The sequence below is a fragment of the Mchenga conophoros genome, linkage group LG9, assembly GCF_057382185.1.
Source record: "Mchenga conophoros isolate Kocher_MC1m ecotype Shallow Benthic linkage group LG9, M_conophoros_male_GT1.1, whole genome shotgun sequence".
NCBI lineage: Eukaryota > Metazoa > Chordata > Actinopteri > Cichliformes > Cichlidae > Mchenga > Mchenga conophoros.
The window spans coordinates 22,702,085-22,720,729 of NC_140534.1; the positions used below are offsets into that span (position 1 = coordinate 22,702,085).

Genomic DNA, 18,645 nt, shown 5'->3' on the forward strand with positions numbered 1-18,645 from the left:
GGAATTGCAACTGTACGTCAGCGTCGAAACAAACGTGATGACGTGTGGAACCGACTTTATCCAAATTTGCGCGGGTTTACTGTTGTTATGGCTCGCTGTCATTTCACTGTTTCCTTTCACAAAATCCTTAATAAAAAGGTAACAGACGAAGGAAATGCTGCTTAATTCAGATGCGCATCATTGTGAGCCTTAATACCAGCCAACCCTGAGTCTGCAATTAGCACTTTTGACGGTAACAACAAACGGACTGCCATATTTGTTGTTGTGGAGTTGTTACAGCGAGACAAGCTAACGCTATAGTGGCTTCATAGCAGCATTACAGGAAAACTTACGGTTACCTCGGATCACTGTGGAAGCAGGAACCATGTCCAAGCGAGAGGCATTTTTAGAAGCAGTCTGTAAAGAAAATGTGGAGGACTTTCTTCGCTTTATTCAGCTTCACGTAAGTAGCTAACTCAACTAACTATTTGACAATGCTGGTTTCGATCCCAACTTTGACAAACTTTTACTGTCTGTTGTAAAGTAAACATTTTTCCCTCCTACATGTTTTTTTAATACTCACCAAAGAGGTTTTGGCCTATAACCAAAGGAAAAGTCACCAAGACGATAATAAAAATCTTTCAGACTATTTTTTTAATAGGCTTTGATTTACTCAAGCATAAAATAAATCAGAAATATCAAGAAAATGCATGCACTCCTGTTCAATAAGCTAAGACAGGCTCATCGTGTTAAGTCCTGTTATTATTAGGTACACCTTGCTTTTGCCTTCAGAAATGCTTTAATTATTTGTGGCAGAGATTTAAGAAGATGATGGAAATATTCCTCAGAGATTTTGCTCCATATTGACATGACAGCAATGCACAGTTGCTTTAGATTTGTCAGCAGCACATCCATGATCTCGATCTGGTGACGGTTTGGGACATTTGAGTGCAGTGAACTCACTGCCATGTTCAAGAAAGCAGTGTGAGATGATTTGAGCTTTGTGGCATTGCAAGCAGCCATCAGAAGATGGGGACGCTGTTTTCATAATTGGATGGAGGTGGTCATCAACACGACTCCAGTAGCTGTGACATTTAAACCATACTCAACTGAAGCTGATGGGTCCAAAGTGTGCCAAGAATATATCCTCCAGGCCATTACATCACAGCAGCCTGAACCATCGATGCAAGGCAGGATGGATCAATGCTTTCATGTTTTTTATGCTAAATTCTGACCCTGCCATCTGAATGTCACAGCAGAAATCGGGACTCATCAGACCAGGCAAGGTTTTTCTGATCTTTTACTGTCCAATTTTGGTGAGCTTGTGCAGATTGTAGCCTCAGTTTCTTGTTTTCGGCTGAAAGGCCTGGCAGCTGGTGTGGTCTTTTCCTGCTGTAGCCCATCTGCTTACGGTATGACGTGTGGTGCATTCAGAGATGCTCTTCTGCATACCTTGGTTGTAATGAGTGGCTATTTTACTTACTGTTGCCTTCCTATCAGCTTAAAGCAGTCTGGCCATTCTCCCGTGACCAAGGCATTTTCACCCAGAGAAATGCAGCTCACTGTAAAGCCTAGAGATGGCTGTGTGGTAAAATCTCAGCAGATCAGCAGTTTCTGAAATACTCAGACCAGCCCGTGTGGCACAGACAACAACGCCAGATTCAAAGTATTTTAAATCACCTTTATTCTACATGCTCATGCTACATTCGAACTTCAGTTGTGTGTCTACATGTCTAAATGCACTGAGTTGCTGTCATGTAATTGGTTGCTTCACCCTCCAAAATCTTAGACTGAGCAGATGGAGACGAGCCTGGAAAAAGGTACAGGGAGGAAAACTCCCAAACTGCAGGATACAAAGTTGTGTATAAATATAATTTAAGCCCAACTTTAAAGCAGAGAGGCTCTGCCCTTCCTGAATCCAGCTGAATGCTCTGCAAATGTACTCTTTTATAGCCGTAGGAGGCCTGTACTCTGAAATAAAAGTGCTCAGTTTTACACTGTGAGGTCTTTAAAATGTGATGGAGCTCAGTGATTAAAGGGTTTTGAATGTGAGGAGGACAATTTTAAATTCTGCCTTTGGTTTAACAGGGAGTCAATGGAGAGAAGCCAAAATGAGAGAAACATGACCTTTCTTTCTACTTCCTGTCAGTACTCACACTGCAGCCCGAGCTGAGGCTTTTCTCAGAGTTATGTCACAGATGGATATTAAGCAATCACAGCACATAAGTCCACAAGTGTTACAGAGAGACAAGGCAAAACCACCCAGCATAATTTATTGATGATAAGCCTGTTTAACCCTCATGTATGGAGATTCCCCCCATGACCGTTCATAGACCAGCAGGTGTCTGCAGGAACCCGAGCATGGTGGGAACATAGACAGGTCCCCCTACAACTCTGTCACCCATGCCCCATTAAAAAAAAGAAAGAAATGAAAATAAAAGAAATGTTAAATTAGGTTTGACCTGAACAGTATGTAAGAGTTAGCTGTGACAAATTCAGAATATTAATATCAGGGTAGTTTTAGCATCCGGTGGGGTAAAAAAGGAAGAAATTTGTCCTTTGTGTGGTTTGTCATTAAGGCAGACTTGAACTTTTAATTATATTTCAAATAAAAATAAATAAATGTGACCTAAACTAAGTCTGACTCAGCCTGGTGAGAAGTAAATTGTGGATTTTTATGGAGAAAAAATGGATGTGCTGAAAGGTGAAGTGAGAAAAAAATGCATGATCATCCTTTTCTCTCAAATATCTTTTTTTAATGTGGCGGTCACAATTGACATTGGAATTACAGACAAAAATCATTTCTTCAGTTATTATATTTTTATTAAATGTGCATAACACATGGCTGTCCAGTCAAAGCTGCGCCTGTCTGTCTATAAATCTGAGCAGAAGGACAAAGCCGAGCCCTTCGATGTGGAGGAGGTGTTGCAGGAGATGCCCAGAGAGCAGAGGGAGGCCCTGTGGAGAAGACTGGCATCTCTGCTTCAGGACGTCCTGCTGGAGTTTCCCACAGAGCGCTGGGAGGGCAGGAGGGAGGAGGAGGGCATGCAGGAGGAGCCCACTGCAGACTCTGTGAGTAAAAGGATCAGCTCACTGACCCCATGCTTAGTCTTTGTCAGTGATATTATTTGAATATTAAGGACTAGATGTATGCAAAGCACTCCTATGTTGATTTTTGTAATATCACATTGCTTTTAAGCTTTTTCACATTTTGCTTAATTGTATTTTTTAACATCTGGTTCATTAACTTTTTTCCCAGAAACACGCTGTGGCTGTTGTGGACTGCGTGACGCTCGTCTCTACAGTGTCTCTGCAGGTTTTACAAGACGACCCCTATAGCCCCCTTCTGGAAGTTACCCGACGTCTTCACGGTGAGTGTTTGTGTTTTTTGCACATTTTTACAGCAAATGAGTTGCATATGATGCTCTTCCCATTCAGATAGATAGATGGATAGATATTTATACCTAACTTATAAATATATACATTATAGAGCTTTGATTATCCTGTAAGAGTAGAAACCAGCTGTTATAAGTACCAATTCTTTTACCAGCTATGAAAAAACAACCCGAGAAACCATCATAATTGCTCAGTTTATGAGATGAATCGTGGACGTTTTCAGAAAGCTTAAATAATAATGAGCATCTGTGTGTGTCGGTGTCCTTCAGATGTACTGGTGTCGCTTCCTGTCTCAGAGGCACCTCTGCAGAACCACATCCACGCGCTGTGTGAGGCCTGGTGGAAGAAAGGGCTGCAGGAGAAAGAACGGTTTGGGCGCACTGCTTTCTTTGTGTCTCTTCAGAAGAGCTTCATTCTCAAGAAACCAGTGAGTGTAACCCCTCAGTCACATGTCAGCTCCTCAGCTCTTTCAGCAGGTTTTCACTCTGAAAGAAATGTTTTCCATCAGTATCCAGTGCGTCTCACAGCAGTCTGCTGATAACTGGTAACCTTTGTGATCTCTTGTCAGGGAGCTGAGATCCAGAGAGTGTGGAGGCTCCATGACGTGCTTTTGAGTCTTGACTACACATCAGAAGAAAACAAGCAGATAATCGACTTGTTGCTTCAGTGCTTTCACCGCCCTGCTCACATTAGAAACGATGATGTGAGTTATGCTCAGCCGCTGCGTGCTTGTTTTCACGATTCACTCCCTGCTTTATTTATTTTTATCGTCGTGGCTTCCCTCTCGAGCTGTCAGTCTGATGATGTGTATATTGTCACAGGGAAAGCGATTCCTGGTGTTTCTTTTCAGCTGGAACGTCAACTTCATCTGGGTTATTCACGGCACAATCAAAAACCAGCTGGAGTTTTACAGCAAGTAAGAACCCCAGTCTTTTCTCGCCGACACGCTCACTTTTCTTTTCATGTTAATAACAACTAAACTCTTCCATTCAGGCCCATCACTGCTCATATTGCAGAGATCTACTTCAGAGCATGGAAGAAGGCTAGTGGGGAGTTCTTGGAGAAGATCGAGAGCTTATGCATTCAGGATTTCATGCAGAATGCGATCTTCCTTCATAGAGCTTCTCCTGTGCATTCCAAAGTCCGACAGGTAGACTGTAAAATAAAAAATGTGCATGTTTTAAAGATGTTTTTAGTCCTCATATTCATCGTATGGAGTGTCATTCTCTGCTCTCTTTGTCTCATATTCAGATTGTGAGCTATTTCCACATGAGGAAGGACTGCCGCAACGTGGACAAGATGCTCTATAATCTCTACAGGCCCATACTTTGGAAAGCTCTCAGTGTACGCGTATTTCATACAAGTTTTAGCCTCGCTTTCAAGCAAAAAAAACCAAGTAGAATATTATTAATTAATGAGAGGACGATCCACACATTTAAGTATATACAGACCAGTTGAGATTATGTGCACAGTCAACCCTCAAAAGGCCCATCGTGAGCCAGCTGAACCCTGAATTTTTGACATTTAATTCTAATCTAATGTGTTTCTGTTTGATTTATTCAGGCTCCTAACTTTGAGGTGCGTGCAAATTCCACTTTGCTTTTCACCGAGGCTTTCCCATTTTACGACCCGAGTGAAAGCAACGAGAAGATAGACGAGAACATTCAAAAGCAACTGGACACAGCAATGGTGAGAACCTTTCAAACCCCCGCCAGGCATTAAGGGAATATTCGGTGTATCTCAGTAGCACAAAGCATTTCTAAACTAGCGTTGTCTGAGCGCAGACAGAATCGTAAATGTCACCTGTTGTCATCCCAGAACCTCCTTGATGATCCTCACCCGACAGTGCGCTCCAACGCCACCCTGGGTGTCTGCAAGATCCTGGCTAAATGCTGGGAGCTCCTCCCACCTACAGTCATCACAGACTTCGTGAAGAAGCTGGTGGCGGAGCTGGCGGCTGACAGTAGCTCCCCTGATGTCCGCTGCTCAGTGTTCAAGGTGGAAAATGTGGCTTCTTTCCCTTCCTGAAAGAAGAGAAAGAAATCGCTGTCCTGACATTTTGCCAGTTAATTATGCGGAATAACTATCGTTGGATTTGCATGAGTCATGGATAATTTATTTAATGACTTGTGGTTTGTGTAATTACCCTCCTTCTCCAGTGTCTGACTATTGTCCTGGACAACGCTCTCAGCCATCCACTTCTGGAGAAACTCTTACCTACCCTCAAATACAGCCTTCATGATAACTCAGAGAAAGTCCGGATAGCTTTCCTCGACATGCTTATGAAGGTCAAAGCAGTGCGTGCTGCAAAGGTAATGTATGTGTAGGTTTTTTTAAAAGCTTTAACAGGCTGTCGCTGTCCCTCATTGAAACAGAGGAATCCAAAGACGCCTGTTAACACAAATTTTACTTGTCATTTATCTCCTCTATCTACCAATCTCCAGTTCTGGGACGTGTGCAACATGGACCACCTGCTGGCCCGCCTTGCCATTGACTCACACTCGGTTTCCAAGCGTATCGTCGACTTGCTGTTCAAGTCGTTCTTCCCGGTCAACGAGTCGGAGAAGGAGTGGTGTAACCGCTGCATCACCCTCATCCAGATGAACCCCATGGCTGCCAGGAAATTCTACCAGTTTGCTTATAGACACACAGCACCCACTAACTTAAGTAAATGCACAGCAACAAAACCTGATTTATTTTTGCATGCTGTGTTTTGGATATTTTAAATATGCTTGTACCGTTTTATCTTCTCCTCCAGTAAAGCTGATGTTGGCCATTCGTCGTGTCCTGAACAGCTGCATCCAGGTTGACTGTGACATGACTGACATCAATGACAGCAACAAAGAGAACAGCGCAGTAAGACGGAAACACACAGACTGACTTAATGTGCGCGCATTAAGTCAAATCTGAATTTATTTAGATGACTTTTTGATTGATTGAAACAGTACACCATGGAAGTATGTATATAAAAAAATAATATCCTACCTCGTTGCCACCCACTGTTTGTTTCCTGTTTCAGCAAATTGGCTCTTGCTGTTTTTGTTTTTCAGAGTGTAAAGTGTCCATAATTAGAATAGAAAGTGTACTGCTTAAAAAAAAAAAAAGCTGCATCCACAAACTGAATGAGTGCCTCACACAGACACCTTCACATGAGTATTAATATATTTAAAAAAATAGTAAAGATTTACTCAAAAACAAAACAAAAAAAACCTGAGCAGAAACTTCTTGGGCCAGCTGTGCCATTAACTCCACAGGAAGCATTATTATTAGTCACATAATTACATGAAAACACTTCGAAAGCCACAAATGGCACAAACGTGTCTCTAAGTTCACATCATTGACTTAAATTAGTGGAGGAAGCCTAGCAAACAGGTAGTGCCTACAGCCGCCGGAGATGTGTAAAAATAACCACCGATGCAGTTATCAGGATTTCACAGAGGTGAAATTCTTTTGGTTCCAGGGTGTAAACATGTTTATTTCTGCTGTAAAGGGTTAAATCCAGCCTCGTGTGGCCACTAGTGGAACTGCAGAGATAAGAAGAAAATGTGCTGAAACACGAGCTCAGGCTGTGTCCTCTGTGTGTCTGTTCATCTCAGCAGGCGGCACCTGCCTTGTTGGGGAAAGACATGACCATCGTGTCCAGTTTGCTGGAGGTCGTGGTCATCCTGTGGAGAAGTGTCTCGAAAGCCCTGAAACAAAATGAAGAGGCCCAGAAGTATACGTGTGCCAAGTTTGGCTCTGTCATGTCCAAGTATTTCCAGGCCTTTGAGGTACATCCACTGCAGTGTGGTGCTGTTGTATTTTTTATATATTTATTTTTGTCCCCTGAATAAATGTAAGCAGTCATGATTTGTTTTCCAGGATGAGCGAGCTACTGTTCCTCTCATACAGCTGGCCTCGTTTATGCCCCCGACTGCAGTGCCGATGTTCAGGTGAGCAGCTTTTTTTTTTTTTTTTTTCCTGACTCAGATTTTTATGTTTTTGTTGCTTTTTCTTTTACCAAAAACATCCTGGATAATCCTCTCCTTCATCCTGCTTTCTTACTCCTAGCTGTGGAGTCATGTCTAGACTAAGGAGGATGGACTCGGGAGCTGCTCCAGCACAGTACAGCCAGCTGCTCGACTGCCTCTGTAGCTGGGGCCAGGCTGCTGACATCCTGGAGCTCATCACTGACTGGCTCACAGAGTCCCTGCCCAAAAAGGTACTCGCTTTATGCAATGCCTGACATCTTTGCAGTCTTCTTTGTCTGTCTCCAGAACACAAAAGTTTAAGATTAGCCTTAAACTTTTTAATAAAGCTTATGATTACAGCTGGATCAGGTGGCCCTTAGATATACTGCTCTTTCACTCCTCTGGCATTATCTACAACGACTGCCTCTAACTTTTGACCACTTTCTCACAAAGTTTGTGTTATGTCTCGTTTGTTTGTGGTCTCTCTGTGCTCCTCTTCTTTCGTCTTTTCTTTCCTTTCATGACAGATGACGATTTAACTTTCTGTCAAGAGTGTTCTTCCTCACCACTGTCACCAAATCTTTGCTCACAGCATTGTTGGGTTCTCTCTGTACTATTGTAGAAATTGGCACTTTTCATGAAAAAAAAAGTTAGATTTTCTATTCTTTTAAAAAAAAAATTCTCTTTTTTTGTGGTCATCTTAAGGACAAGGCGACCAGTGGTCGAAAGGTATGCATCATGGAGACGGTGGAGACCAAACCCGACCTGGCGCTGGCTTACCTGGAGCACATTTTCAGCCACACTTCAACACGTGAGAAGGTCCTGGCTCTCGGTGCGAAACCACTGAAGCAGCTGCATACAGTTCTGGGGAACTGGAAGGTATTATGCATGTCATTCAGTACGATATTTGAACCGAATGACAGAAAAGTGTGAACGGTTCCTCCATTAGAAGTGTGTTTTCTGTCATTTGTGTCTCCATAGTTGGTGCTCTACAGTCATCTCAGCTCCACCACAGAAGACCCCAAACATGCCAGCGTGGAGACGGCACTGAACGCCTTCAAGCACCACGGCCGCCTCGGCGCACATCTGCAACATAACGTGAGGCTTATAGCACTTTCTGTCATTAGACTCTCCACCTTAATAGTTAATATTTCAGGCAACACTGGACTGTAGTAACACATCTGTAGTTTGCCGTTGTATCCCAGAATGCAAAGCTTCACGGGAAGGCTTTTAGCTCAGATTAGCAGCAGATATTTTGTTGTTATGTTGGATCAAGTTCTCACAAACTGCTCTGGAGTTTGTTAGGAGCTGGACTCCTTCAAACGGTCTCAGCTCAGGTGTTTTGTTATACACCTGAGTGTAATTACCATGTTCGCATCCGCAGGAATGACCTACGCCAAAGGGGAAAAGGAGCCAGAGTTTGATTTCAAAGGCGCAGGTGTGAAAACACCATTAGATTTGTGAGCTAAATGTGGCCATGGGTTGATTTGTTTTTTTTTTAATTCCCCTACCCCCCCTCTTGTTAATTGTGAAAAAAGAATTAAAAAAAGAAAATGAAAGCTTTTCTCTCTCTTTCAGCTGTCAGATGGCCGTGACTACCTGCTCTCTCTGGAGCATGTGGCTGCGTGGGTAGCCGACAGGGTGCTGCCCTTTCTAGCGAAACGTAGCGATGATGACAGCGAGGACTCTGAGAAATCTCAGCCACAGCCGCTGGCTGCAGAGATAACCGAGGTGAGCTCCACAGTTCATTTTGTGAACATGTGTTTGTATCAAGAGCTACTTTTTTTTTCTTTTTTTAAGCAGGGGTTTGAAAATATTGAGGCATTTAATTTGGTCAAACAAGGAAAATGTGTGCGGTTTCCATTAAAAGGAGACGAGGCTCTGGTTTCCAATTCAGCACAAATGTGTGATTTAGGTTCACATGATGGGTCATCAGCCTGTCTGTTTAAAGAAATACCGATTAGCTATTTCAAAGAAGAGCAAAGATAAATTCAGATGCGAGGTCGGTTTGTGACGAATGGTTCTGGTTTATCTGACCAGTAAAGTCAATCCAAGCAAAAGATTTCTCTCACAGGCGAATTAAATCACATCTCCTCGTGCATAAATTGCCACTTTCGATTGTTAACTCACTCATTTTCACCCGGGCACACAGCGCCGAGGCTGAGTTATGTTGTTATCCAGAACATTAGGTTTTTGTGGAGCCGGACATTGAATATCTGACTGTTAAATGCAGGCCCATCTACCTACCTAGGGAGTTCACCGTTGTCATAATAACAGCTGTTTACATACCACCAGATGCTAATGCTAACTCTGCGATCGCACTCCTGCATACAAACATCAATAATAAACAGAGCACTTACCCTGACGCTGTACATATCGTAGCAGGGGACTTCAATCACGCAGACTTAAAAAAAAGCAATCCCCAAATTCCACCAGCACGTCAAGTGTGCCACTAGGGGTGACAAGATTCTGGACAAAGTTTATTCCAACATCAAAATGGGCTACAGGGCCAGACCCTTGCCACATCTGGGTCAGTCTGACCACTTGTCACTGTTTCTAATCCCTGCATATGCCCCCCTCAAGAAAACTGCTCTTACCATCACAAAGAATATTACCATATGGCCAGAGGGTGCCTCTCAGCAGCTGCAGGACTGTTTTGACAGGACTAACTGGGATATCTTTGAACATCAGGACTTGGAAATGTTCACAGACGGTGTCCTCTGCTATATAAAACACTGCATAGACACTGTTACAGCAGTCAAACGGATCCGGGCTTATCCCAACCAAAAGCCCTGGATGACCCGGGAGGTCAGGCAGCTGCTGAAGGAGAGGAACATTGCGTTCAGGTCTGGCAACAGGGATTACTACACCACAGCCCGATCCAACCTGATGAGAGGCATCAGAGAGGCAAAGGGGGACTATAGGAGGAGGATCGAGGACCATTTGAAGAGTAATACCAGCCGGCAGGTGTGGCAAGGCATCCAGCACCTAACCAACTATAAGATCAATCTCGGAGCTGCGGACGGTGACCTGGAGCTGGCAGAGGAGCTGAATATCTTCTTTGCCCGCTTTGAGACCAGGGTACCGGAGGTATTGGAGCCACAGCAGCAACACGCCACCCATAGCAGCACCCCCCTCACCCTGGAAGAGCACGAGGTGAGGCGCATGCTGCAGGCTGTTAACCCGAGGAAGGCGGCGGGTCCTGATGGTGTGCCAGGTCGAATATTGAGGGATTGTGCAGGACAGCTGGCTGGGATCTTCACCAGGATTTTCAACAAATCCCTCGCACAGGCGACTGTCCCACTCTGCCTGAAGTCCTCCACCATAGTCCTCTTGCCTAAGAAGCCCCACATCACCGGCCTGAATGACTACAGACCGGTGGCACTCACCCCAGTGGTAATGAAATGCTTTGAGAAGCTGGTCCGCAGACACATCACAGCAGCCCTGCCCCGCAGCCTGGATCCACACCAGTTTGCCTACAGAGCAAACCGATCCACGGAAGACGCTGTAGCCACAGCACTCCATGCTGCATTAACTCACCTGGAAGAGCATGGTAGCTATGTGTGGATGCTCTTCGTGGATTATTGCTCAGCTTTTAACACCATCCTTCCACACAAACTGGTGGCCAAGCTACAAGACCTGGGGCTTCCATACAGCACCTGCATGTGGATCAATAGCTTCCTCTCGGGCCGTAGACAGAGAGTCAGAGTTGGCCATCACACATCCTCAGCCCTGAGTCTCAGCACTGGCTCACCCCAGGGCTGTGTGCTCAGTCCACTGCTCTACTCTCTCTACACACACGACTGCACTCCTCGCCACCACAGCAACATCTTTGTGAAATTTGCAGATGACACCACAGTGGTGGGGCTCATTTCCAAGGGAGACGAGTCTACGTACAGAGACGAGGTGGAGCAGCTGACGTCATGGTGTAAGGCCAATAACCTCCTCCTCAACACTTCAAAAACCAAAGAACTCATAATAGACTTCAGAAGGAAAAAGGCAGAGATCCAACCACTATTCATAAATGGGGACTGTGTAGAAAGGGTGGCAAGCTTCCGCTTCCTGGGAGTCAATATAGAGGAGAACCTTTCCTGGAGTGTGAACACCTCCGAGCTGCTGAAAAAGGCCCAACAGAGACTGTACTTCCTGAGAATTCTCAGGAGGAATAACATCACACAGAGACTGCTGGTGTCCTTCTACAGAGCCACCATTGAGAGTGTTCTAACTTACTGCATATGCATCTGGTACACTAGCTGCACAGGGGCTCAGAGGAAAGCACTCCAAGGGATCATTAACACCGCCCAAAAGATCACTGGCTGCCCTCTCCCCACACTGAAAGTTCTACACAACGCCCACTGTTTTAAAAAGGCCCAAAACATCATAAAAGACACCTCACATCCTGGCCACTCCCTGTTCGAACTGTTGCCCTCAGGCAGACGGTACAGGGCAATCAGAGCAAGGACTAATAGACTCAAACACAGCTGTTATCCAACTGCAATAACACATCTGAATACTACAAAAAAATGTCCATCACGCCACTCTTGTGTTAATCTATGCACGGTCTGAAGCATGTGTGTGGGAATGTATGTGAATGTTTTACTGTTATATCTTATTAGTATTTTAAGTATTCTATCTATTTTATTTATTGAATTTTATTGTTTTATTTATATTTTGATATTGCTAGGGATGATGCAATGATCGGGGACCATTCTTAATTTCGTTGTTCTCATGACAATGACAATAAAGTTTCTGATTCTGATTCTGAGCCTTTTTTCCTCCTGCTCCCAGGACTTTCTGTTCTGCTTGGTAAATTTAGACTCTTCATTGATTGTTCTGCCTCAGTCCACACACACTCTGTACATGCCTCCTCCGGTTAATACTGCCGTGGTGAAATAGCTTTATTATCTCATTTTAGCATTATCTGTTTGTTTCCATTTTTTTTTTTATTAGCCTGTCACTTTGAGTGTTGAAAATAAACCTGCTTGTGTTGGACATAAAAATGAGCGTTATGCTAACATGTAGAGTGGGTGTAATCCCTATTTGTTGTTTTTGTTTTGTTTTCTTCACAGAGCTTCCTGACAGTATGCCGTGACGTTTTGCTCGTGGGTTTGGGCGATGAGACATTCAAGGGTCAAATCCTACACCTGTGCTCGCTCATCCTCCTCTCAGGTGAGCGTTTCAGATGGTCTGCATGTCTGTATTTACGCCGAGAAATGCCAGGACTTTTGTTTTTCTGAAAATAGCCTACTTCACCCAAAGTAGAGAGTTGCTCCACATGGTTTACAAAGCATCTTATTTTTAATGAGATCAAATGCAAAATGTATCCACATGTCTACTCTTCTCTTCCTCCCATCGCGTTTTCATGGAAAACGAGGAGAGTGGGACGTAAAGCGTTGCACTGTTTTCCCCGGAGCAGTTCTACACAACTTAATAGTGCATTCCTTTTTTTAGTTATCAATCTTTTTTGTCAGAAGAAAAAAAGGTTGTTGAGAAAAACTGATGAAATTTGAAGATAACGCTGCTTTGTGTTTTCAGAAGCGGGCTACCTGTGCATCCCTGCAGTGTTGCCAATTTTGAAGGAGGTGGCAAACAGCTATGCACCTGAGGACAGCAAGGAGCCTGAAGAGAATCAGGAGGATCCAACCACTGTTATTTTAGGTGTGGTGTCTAACATTTTCCAGAAGATTATAGAGCTCTTGGCCCGTCGCCTTAGGAAGGATCCAGAGGAAGGAAAGCAGGTTTTTCAAAATTTTTATTTATTAAAGTCTCTGATGGACCTGGCTGTTCCGGTAACTGAGCTTTAACCTCCATAAAATGTTCTCTTCCTGCTCTGATGCAGCTCTGTCAGTCAGCTGTTCCCGGTCTGTCGGACTTCCTTCAGGTGGCCCAACTCTGGGACCGAGCACCTCTCAGCGGGGTCTTCTCTACTTTATTTGCGGTTATCGTTGTGGAGAAGAGACATTTGCTTCAGAAGGTGTGAGCTGACAGAGGAGGGTAGCAGCACAATGGACGCACTCAGATTATAAACAGTTATCCTGCATTTTCTGAGACTGATGTGGGACTTTTTGGAAATATTAACGTTCGTGTTTTTTTTAAAGATTGAGCATCCTGAGGCGGTGATCATCCCAGAGTCAGTGGACGACATGCCTCCTTTGTCCAGGATCTTGCTGTCTGTCCTCCTCAAGTCACAGCCTGTTACCAGGTCAGTATTGAAAGTTTCTTTTCATTAACTTCCATGAATGAGTATTCCAGAGTCTAATGGTTTGCTGTTGCTTCTTTTAGGGCATTTCTGGCAGAGGTCTGCACATCTGTGGATTCCGAGGCCATCGGCAATCTCGTTGAACTCGCAGCCGTCCTGCACGTCTTGGCGGTCATCAAACACGGTGAGCTTCCACTTCCAAAAAACGGAAAACTTTAAAACTGAACATTTTTCCTTCTGGTCCTAACGACACATTTCACTTGCCGCCTGTTAGCCGGACAGTCTAAAGCGGGCTTGAAGAGCGCAGCTGTGTCCGTCCAGCAGCAGCTTTACAAACATGCAGTCACCTTTGCAGACAGCACAGACGTCCAGAGGTAAGCGAGGAGGAAATCTGATGATTTTGTTTTGATGACTTGTGAATAATAATAACTAAATTTGGCTAATCATCTTTTTTTTTTTTTCCCCAACAGGGTTATTTATGAATCTTCTGTGACGACTTTGAATGAGATTCTGCATTTATGAGTTCCAACTTTAAAAGACAAAAGTTTCGATGTGATGTATTTTCTGCTTTGTTTTGTTTTGTTTGGTCTGCTTTCCTGAAGGTCGATTTTCCCCAGCCACCTTTGTTTTAAGGGTTTGGATTAATACCAGGAATACAAAGTTTTCCAAGGCTCGCTAAACTCCTGCATTGTATTTATTTCTTGATGGCATACAATACTCAGTTCATGTCTCAAACTTTCTATATTTATGTTAACAAATACAGATTGAGAACTTGACTTAAGAGATATGGTGGGACTTTTCTTTTAAGCTTTCACTCGCCATATATTTTTTGAAAACAATTTGAAATGCATATCTTCATCGTGTGTCTGTTTATGTGTCTGCTGCTCTGTCAGCTTGCAGTTTGCTGCTAATCAGAATAAAACAAACAGTATCAATCAGCCTAAATTTGATGTTTATTTCCTCCTCAGATGTTTTCTTGCCCATGCGGCGCTTTGCAGAGTAATAACAGAGAAAACAAGCCGTAAATCATCCTCTCACTTCCTTTCATTCTCAAAGAGGGAACCGCTTCCATTTTCAGACTTTACATACGGTTCTTAAATATTTGTTAACACTGCAGACAGCAAAGCTTCTAGTCTCAAAAAGTGGCACGAGGTAACATCACCTGATGAAGTGGTTAGATTCACCGCTTCATCTTTTGTCCAACACAAAGGAACAAACTATATGCTTTTGCCATATTTTGTTGATGTCACCAGTTCATCTAAATTCCAGGGTTAAAACGAACGTAGCAGATTGTAATACATAATTCACTTTAAGTTTTACTAAATTTAGTTTCTACCGGGTTGTTTTAGAGAATCTGATGTGGATAAAAAAAAAGAATACAGCTATGATGAACACAAATGGAGACATTAAAAAATGTACTATATAAAAGTTTAAAGCTAAAAAATTTAAGTAAATTAAATAAAATGAAATATATGTATATATATTTTGTTAATATTAGCCCTGTATTTATTTTATTATAAATATCATATAAATAATAAATTTATATTGTATTATTTTAATGCACCTGTACTCTAGAAATGTAGTAGCAGCTCATTCATTGATATTCATGTGCAGTATTTCTGTAACTCCCCTGCAGTGCGCGTCATTTGTTTCCCCCAGTCATCTAAATCAGTCCTATCAATCAATCTGAACATGTGGGGGTTTTCACCCCCCACCCCGGTTTCTGTATGTTGGCTGCAAGCCTTTCGGGCAGTGATCATTCACATCTCTCCTTTCCATCCATGCACCCCTCCCGGCTCGGTTGCATGCTGCACGCATCATCCCTCCTCACCATGTGTGTTTGACGTCAGAAACTTAGGAGGGGCTCCTCCGTGAGGCTGGTAGCTGTTTGTGGTGCTGAAACAACGCCTGTATTGTGTTGCCGTTTAGCCACTTCGGCTCCAGTTTCTACCCGTTTTTTCCGTATTGTTATTATTATTATCTGAGCCCTCCGACATGCTCTCTCTGTGAGTCTCCTCCGAGCGGCCGACACTTTGAGTTTGGGGTTAAACAACATGCTGTTTTAGCGGAGGTGAGCGATGGATTGGAGTATAGGCAGGAGCGGTATGGATTCAGTCTGGTGTCCCGTCCTCTTCGCGGCATTGGCTGTCAGCCTTTGCTCCTCACCTGCCCTCGCCGACAGAAAATTTGGTAAGCAGCTGTGCTCCACTTTCTGTTATTGCTTTTTTTTTTTTGTAACATATCATGTGTTTTAGGTTTTTAGTTGTTTTTCTTTTGTATGTACGCTCACAGGCTCTGTCCGTGGTGCTAAATCCTCCCGAGTTGCCCTCTTTTGGCTCGATCTCTAATATAAACAGTTGCTCTCTTTGCAGAAAAGTTCCTAATGCATGCTGAGACTCATAATGTCGGTATTTGCAAACAGTGTATCACCGTCTTGGTGCAAACTTACCTGTGCCGTGGGCAAGACTGGATGAAACCTGAACAGGGAAAAGTTACATAACCTCTCAGGCCTCATGGACACAATCTTTCCTGCACACTTTTTGTATGTGTGACCACCTTTTACCTCCTTCATCTCTAGCAATGCATCCCATTTCATATTCCTTTAACAGTTTCCCAGCACATAAAAATTACTCACACGTTCCCTTAAGGAGCATGCAATTTTAAACTCAGTTAAATATTTGATGACATCCTATATGCTCCCCGGGAAAAGAGGGCATATTTCATATTGCTATGTTTCATATTCAGACTTGGCTGAGGTAAATTTTCATTACCCTTGATTTGTTCTTCCAGCCCTGCCTCAGACACTGCTCTGTGATTTGAAAGAAAAGAGTGGCAGATGTCCAAAGAGTGATGTATTGGAGCAGCCGCAGTGATAATTGTGTCCGTTTAATGAGACATATGAGAGATTAAATGATTCATTTTCCTGCTTCAGCAGTGTGTGAGCTCATTTACACTGAAAAAAAAATCAGATGTACTGATCCAGCATCAGGAGGCGGAGCACATATTTTCATAAACTTTATCATGAGCTAGAGGCGAATATAGGTCTCTGGTCGCCTCTTCTGCTCTGATGATTCATACAGACACTGAGCTGCATCATATTCTGTATATTTAGAACAGGAGGAAGCCCTTTGGTAACCTGTTGTCTTATTTTCTCATATAAACACATATATTCTAAGTGATCAGATTAACAAATACAATAATATGGAAAGCCCAGAACTTACCCTTTTGTTCACTGGGTTTTTCTCTCTGCAAGTTGGCTAATTTATTCTTCAAATTCTTGTGAATGAGTCAGTGCTCATATTCCCCGAGTGCATTTCTCTCATTGAATTCTCAGAGTGTTTTTCTGTGTGTGTGAATGAGGTCTCCATTGTCAGAGTGTGGCTGAGAGTTGGGGATGGTTATTGTTTTTAATGAGCCCCACTGCGGATTATGCCATGTCATAGGGAAGATTTGGATCAAAGTGCACTCATGATGTGACTCTATTTATATAGCATATGTAAAGCTCTCTCCATATGTGTGTATATATATATATATATATATATATATATATATATATATATATATATATATATATATATATATATACACATATACATATATATATATATATATATATATATATATATATATATATGTATATGTGTATATATATAAATATATAAATGTATATATATAAATATATAAATATATATATATAAATATATAAATATATATATATAAATATATAAATATATATATAAATATATATATATAAATATATAAATATAAATATATATATATATATATATAAATATATATAAATATATATATATATATATATATAAATATATGTGTGTCTTGATCTAAAAATAACCACATCGTTGTGTTTGTGTGGGAGAGACGGTGAGAGCACGCTGTGTGTGGGTGTATACATCCTGCATGTCTGAGAGCACATGAAAGCCAGACGGAGAAAATAAGTCTGCAGCTACAAGCTCTGAAAATGCAGTTAATGGCTGTGATATTTAAGTAGTGGTGTGAATTTATGTCCATACGCACAACATTTTCCACATTGGCTCAAAGACTCCACCCCTGAGACACTTCAGCAGTTATCCAAACCTATTATTTGCTGTGTGGGAATAAAGAGATGAGCATTAGTGATCATTAGTGTTTTCATCGATTCTGCATACAGGTCAACTCAACTACTGATTCCTGATAAATGTTCTTTGTAGAATGAAAAGAAGACGCACGCCAAAGACTGTATATAAAAGACTGATATGGCACTATGACATCACTAGGTAGGCACAGCCTGTTTGGTTGTTTTTCAATAAATAGGACAAAAATGTTTAATACATCAAAGAAGAAGACTTAAAACTGGTGACGAGACCATTGACTTATCGGGGGAGTGTTACTGAGGTCATAGATCAAGTAAAGCTGTACAAGTCCCCCACTGCTAGCTATTAGAAAGAATGCAGGTTTAAGCTGCATTATGTGGGGGGGGGGAAAGTATCTGGCTAACATCACCTAATCTTTGAATTCAGGTGTTTTCAGTCCCGTTATCACAGGTGTATAAAATCAAGTACCAAGCCATGAAGTCTGCCTCTACAAACATTGTGAAAGAATGTGTTTTTGTAGAGAGCCCACTGAATTTGAGTATGGTGCTGTGGTAGGAGGCCAACGTTGCATCTCTAGAGATTTGATGTTTCACAATCAGCTGTAAGAGATATTCTTGCAAAGTAGGAGTGTTTAGGAAGCACAACAACTGAGCCACAAAGTGGCAGATCACGTTGTCAAGGTTTGCAGGTTGTAGACCCGAATGCAGACTTCATAAACAAAAAACAAAACAAAGTAGAAAAAAATAAATAAATAAAAGTACCACAGAATTTATGTTATTTCATTTCCCACGCACAAAGATGGATGGACAAGAACGCCTTACGATTCTAGATTCTAAGGAAAACGGGGGCTTTAATTAAATATTGGAGGTAATCGGGGAGACTGGAAACATCGGGGTAACAAGACACAGCTGAAAGTGATTCTGGCAATATTGAAGGAAATGAAAGTAATGACTCAAGAGGACCAGTAAAACAGAGTAACTGCATAACAGAGACAAACACTTGACAGCGATGTATGCGATGACACCAGGAA

General features: G+C 42.4%; 2 protein-coding genes and 1 long non-coding RNA gene across 5 annotated transcripts in view; 2 read left to right on the forward strand and 1 right to left on the reverse strand.

Annotated features, from left to right (window-relative positions):
• Positions 1–57: 57 nt before the first annotated feature.
• On the forward strand, positions 58–14,459 carry ncapg2 (non-SMC condensin II complex, subunit G2). 2 transcript variants are annotated; one of them, XM_085286995.1, is made up of 26 exons: positions 58–442; positions 2,869–3,051; positions 3,239–3,350; positions 3,645–3,802; positions 3,944–4,078; positions 4,197–4,291; positions 4,369–4,525; positions 4,627–4,719; positions 4,939–5,064; positions 5,194–5,373; positions 5,535–5,687; positions 5,820–6,042; positions 6,134–6,231; positions 6,972–7,145; positions 7,237–7,307; positions 7,426–7,576; positions 8,031–8,204; positions 8,307–8,423; positions 8,904–9,056; positions 12,395–12,494; positions 12,861–13,063; positions 13,165–13,299; positions 13,424–13,527; positions 13,608–13,708; positions 13,799–13,898; positions 13,995–14,459. In XM_085286995.1, the coding sequence occupies exons 1-26, from the start codon at positions 365–367 to the stop codon at positions 14,044–14,046; spliced, it is 3,426 nt and encodes a 1,141-aa protein (XP_085143121.1). In that variant the 5' UTR covers positions 58–364; the 3' UTR covers positions 14,047–14,459. The 2 variants fall into 2 exon arrangements, with proteins under 2 accessions (XP_085143121.1, XP_085143122.1); XM_085286996.1 differs by having other exon boundaries at positions 6,975–7,145.
• LOC146567268 (uncharacterized) lies at positions 2,548–7,581 on the reverse strand. The gene is made up of 4 exons (XR_014893893.1): positions 6,114–7,581; positions 5,875–6,012; positions 5,179–5,399; positions 2,548–4,530 (listed from the first exon to the last, which is right to left on the reverse strand). It is a non-coding gene; the product is annotated as an uncharacterized LOC146567268 (long non-coding RNA).
• Positions 14,460–15,371: 912 nt separating the features above from the next.
• ptprn2 (protein tyrosine phosphatase receptor type N2) overlaps positions 15,372–18,645 on the forward strand; it is a 151,741-nt gene continuing 148,467 nt past the window's right edge. Inside the window, exon 1 of one of the 2 annotated variants that reach the window (XM_085286999.1) lies at positions 15,372–15,714. In XM_085286999.1, the coding sequence (XP_085143125.1) occupies positions 15,603–15,714 (112 nt within the window). In that variant the 5' untranslated portion in view covers positions 15,372–15,602. The remainder of the gene's footprint in view (positions 15,715–18,645) is intronic. The other variant, XM_085286998.1, reaches the window with a different exon arrangement.

Excerpts from the sequence above, each read along its gene's own strand:
- ncapg2 (XM_085286995.1), top strand. The coding sequence starts at position 365 with ATGTCCAAGCGAGAGGCATTTTTAGAAGCAGTCTGTAAAGAAAATGTG. Across the intron at positions 5,065-5,193 it reads AGCAACTGGACACAGCAATG|AACCTCCTTGATGATCCTCA; the intron begins GTGAGAACCTTT and ends TTGTCATCCCAG. Across the intron at positions 5,374-5,534 it reads TCCGCTGCTCAGTGTTCAAG|TGTCTGACTATTGTCCTGGA; the intron begins GTGGAAAATGTG and ends CTCCTTCTCCAG.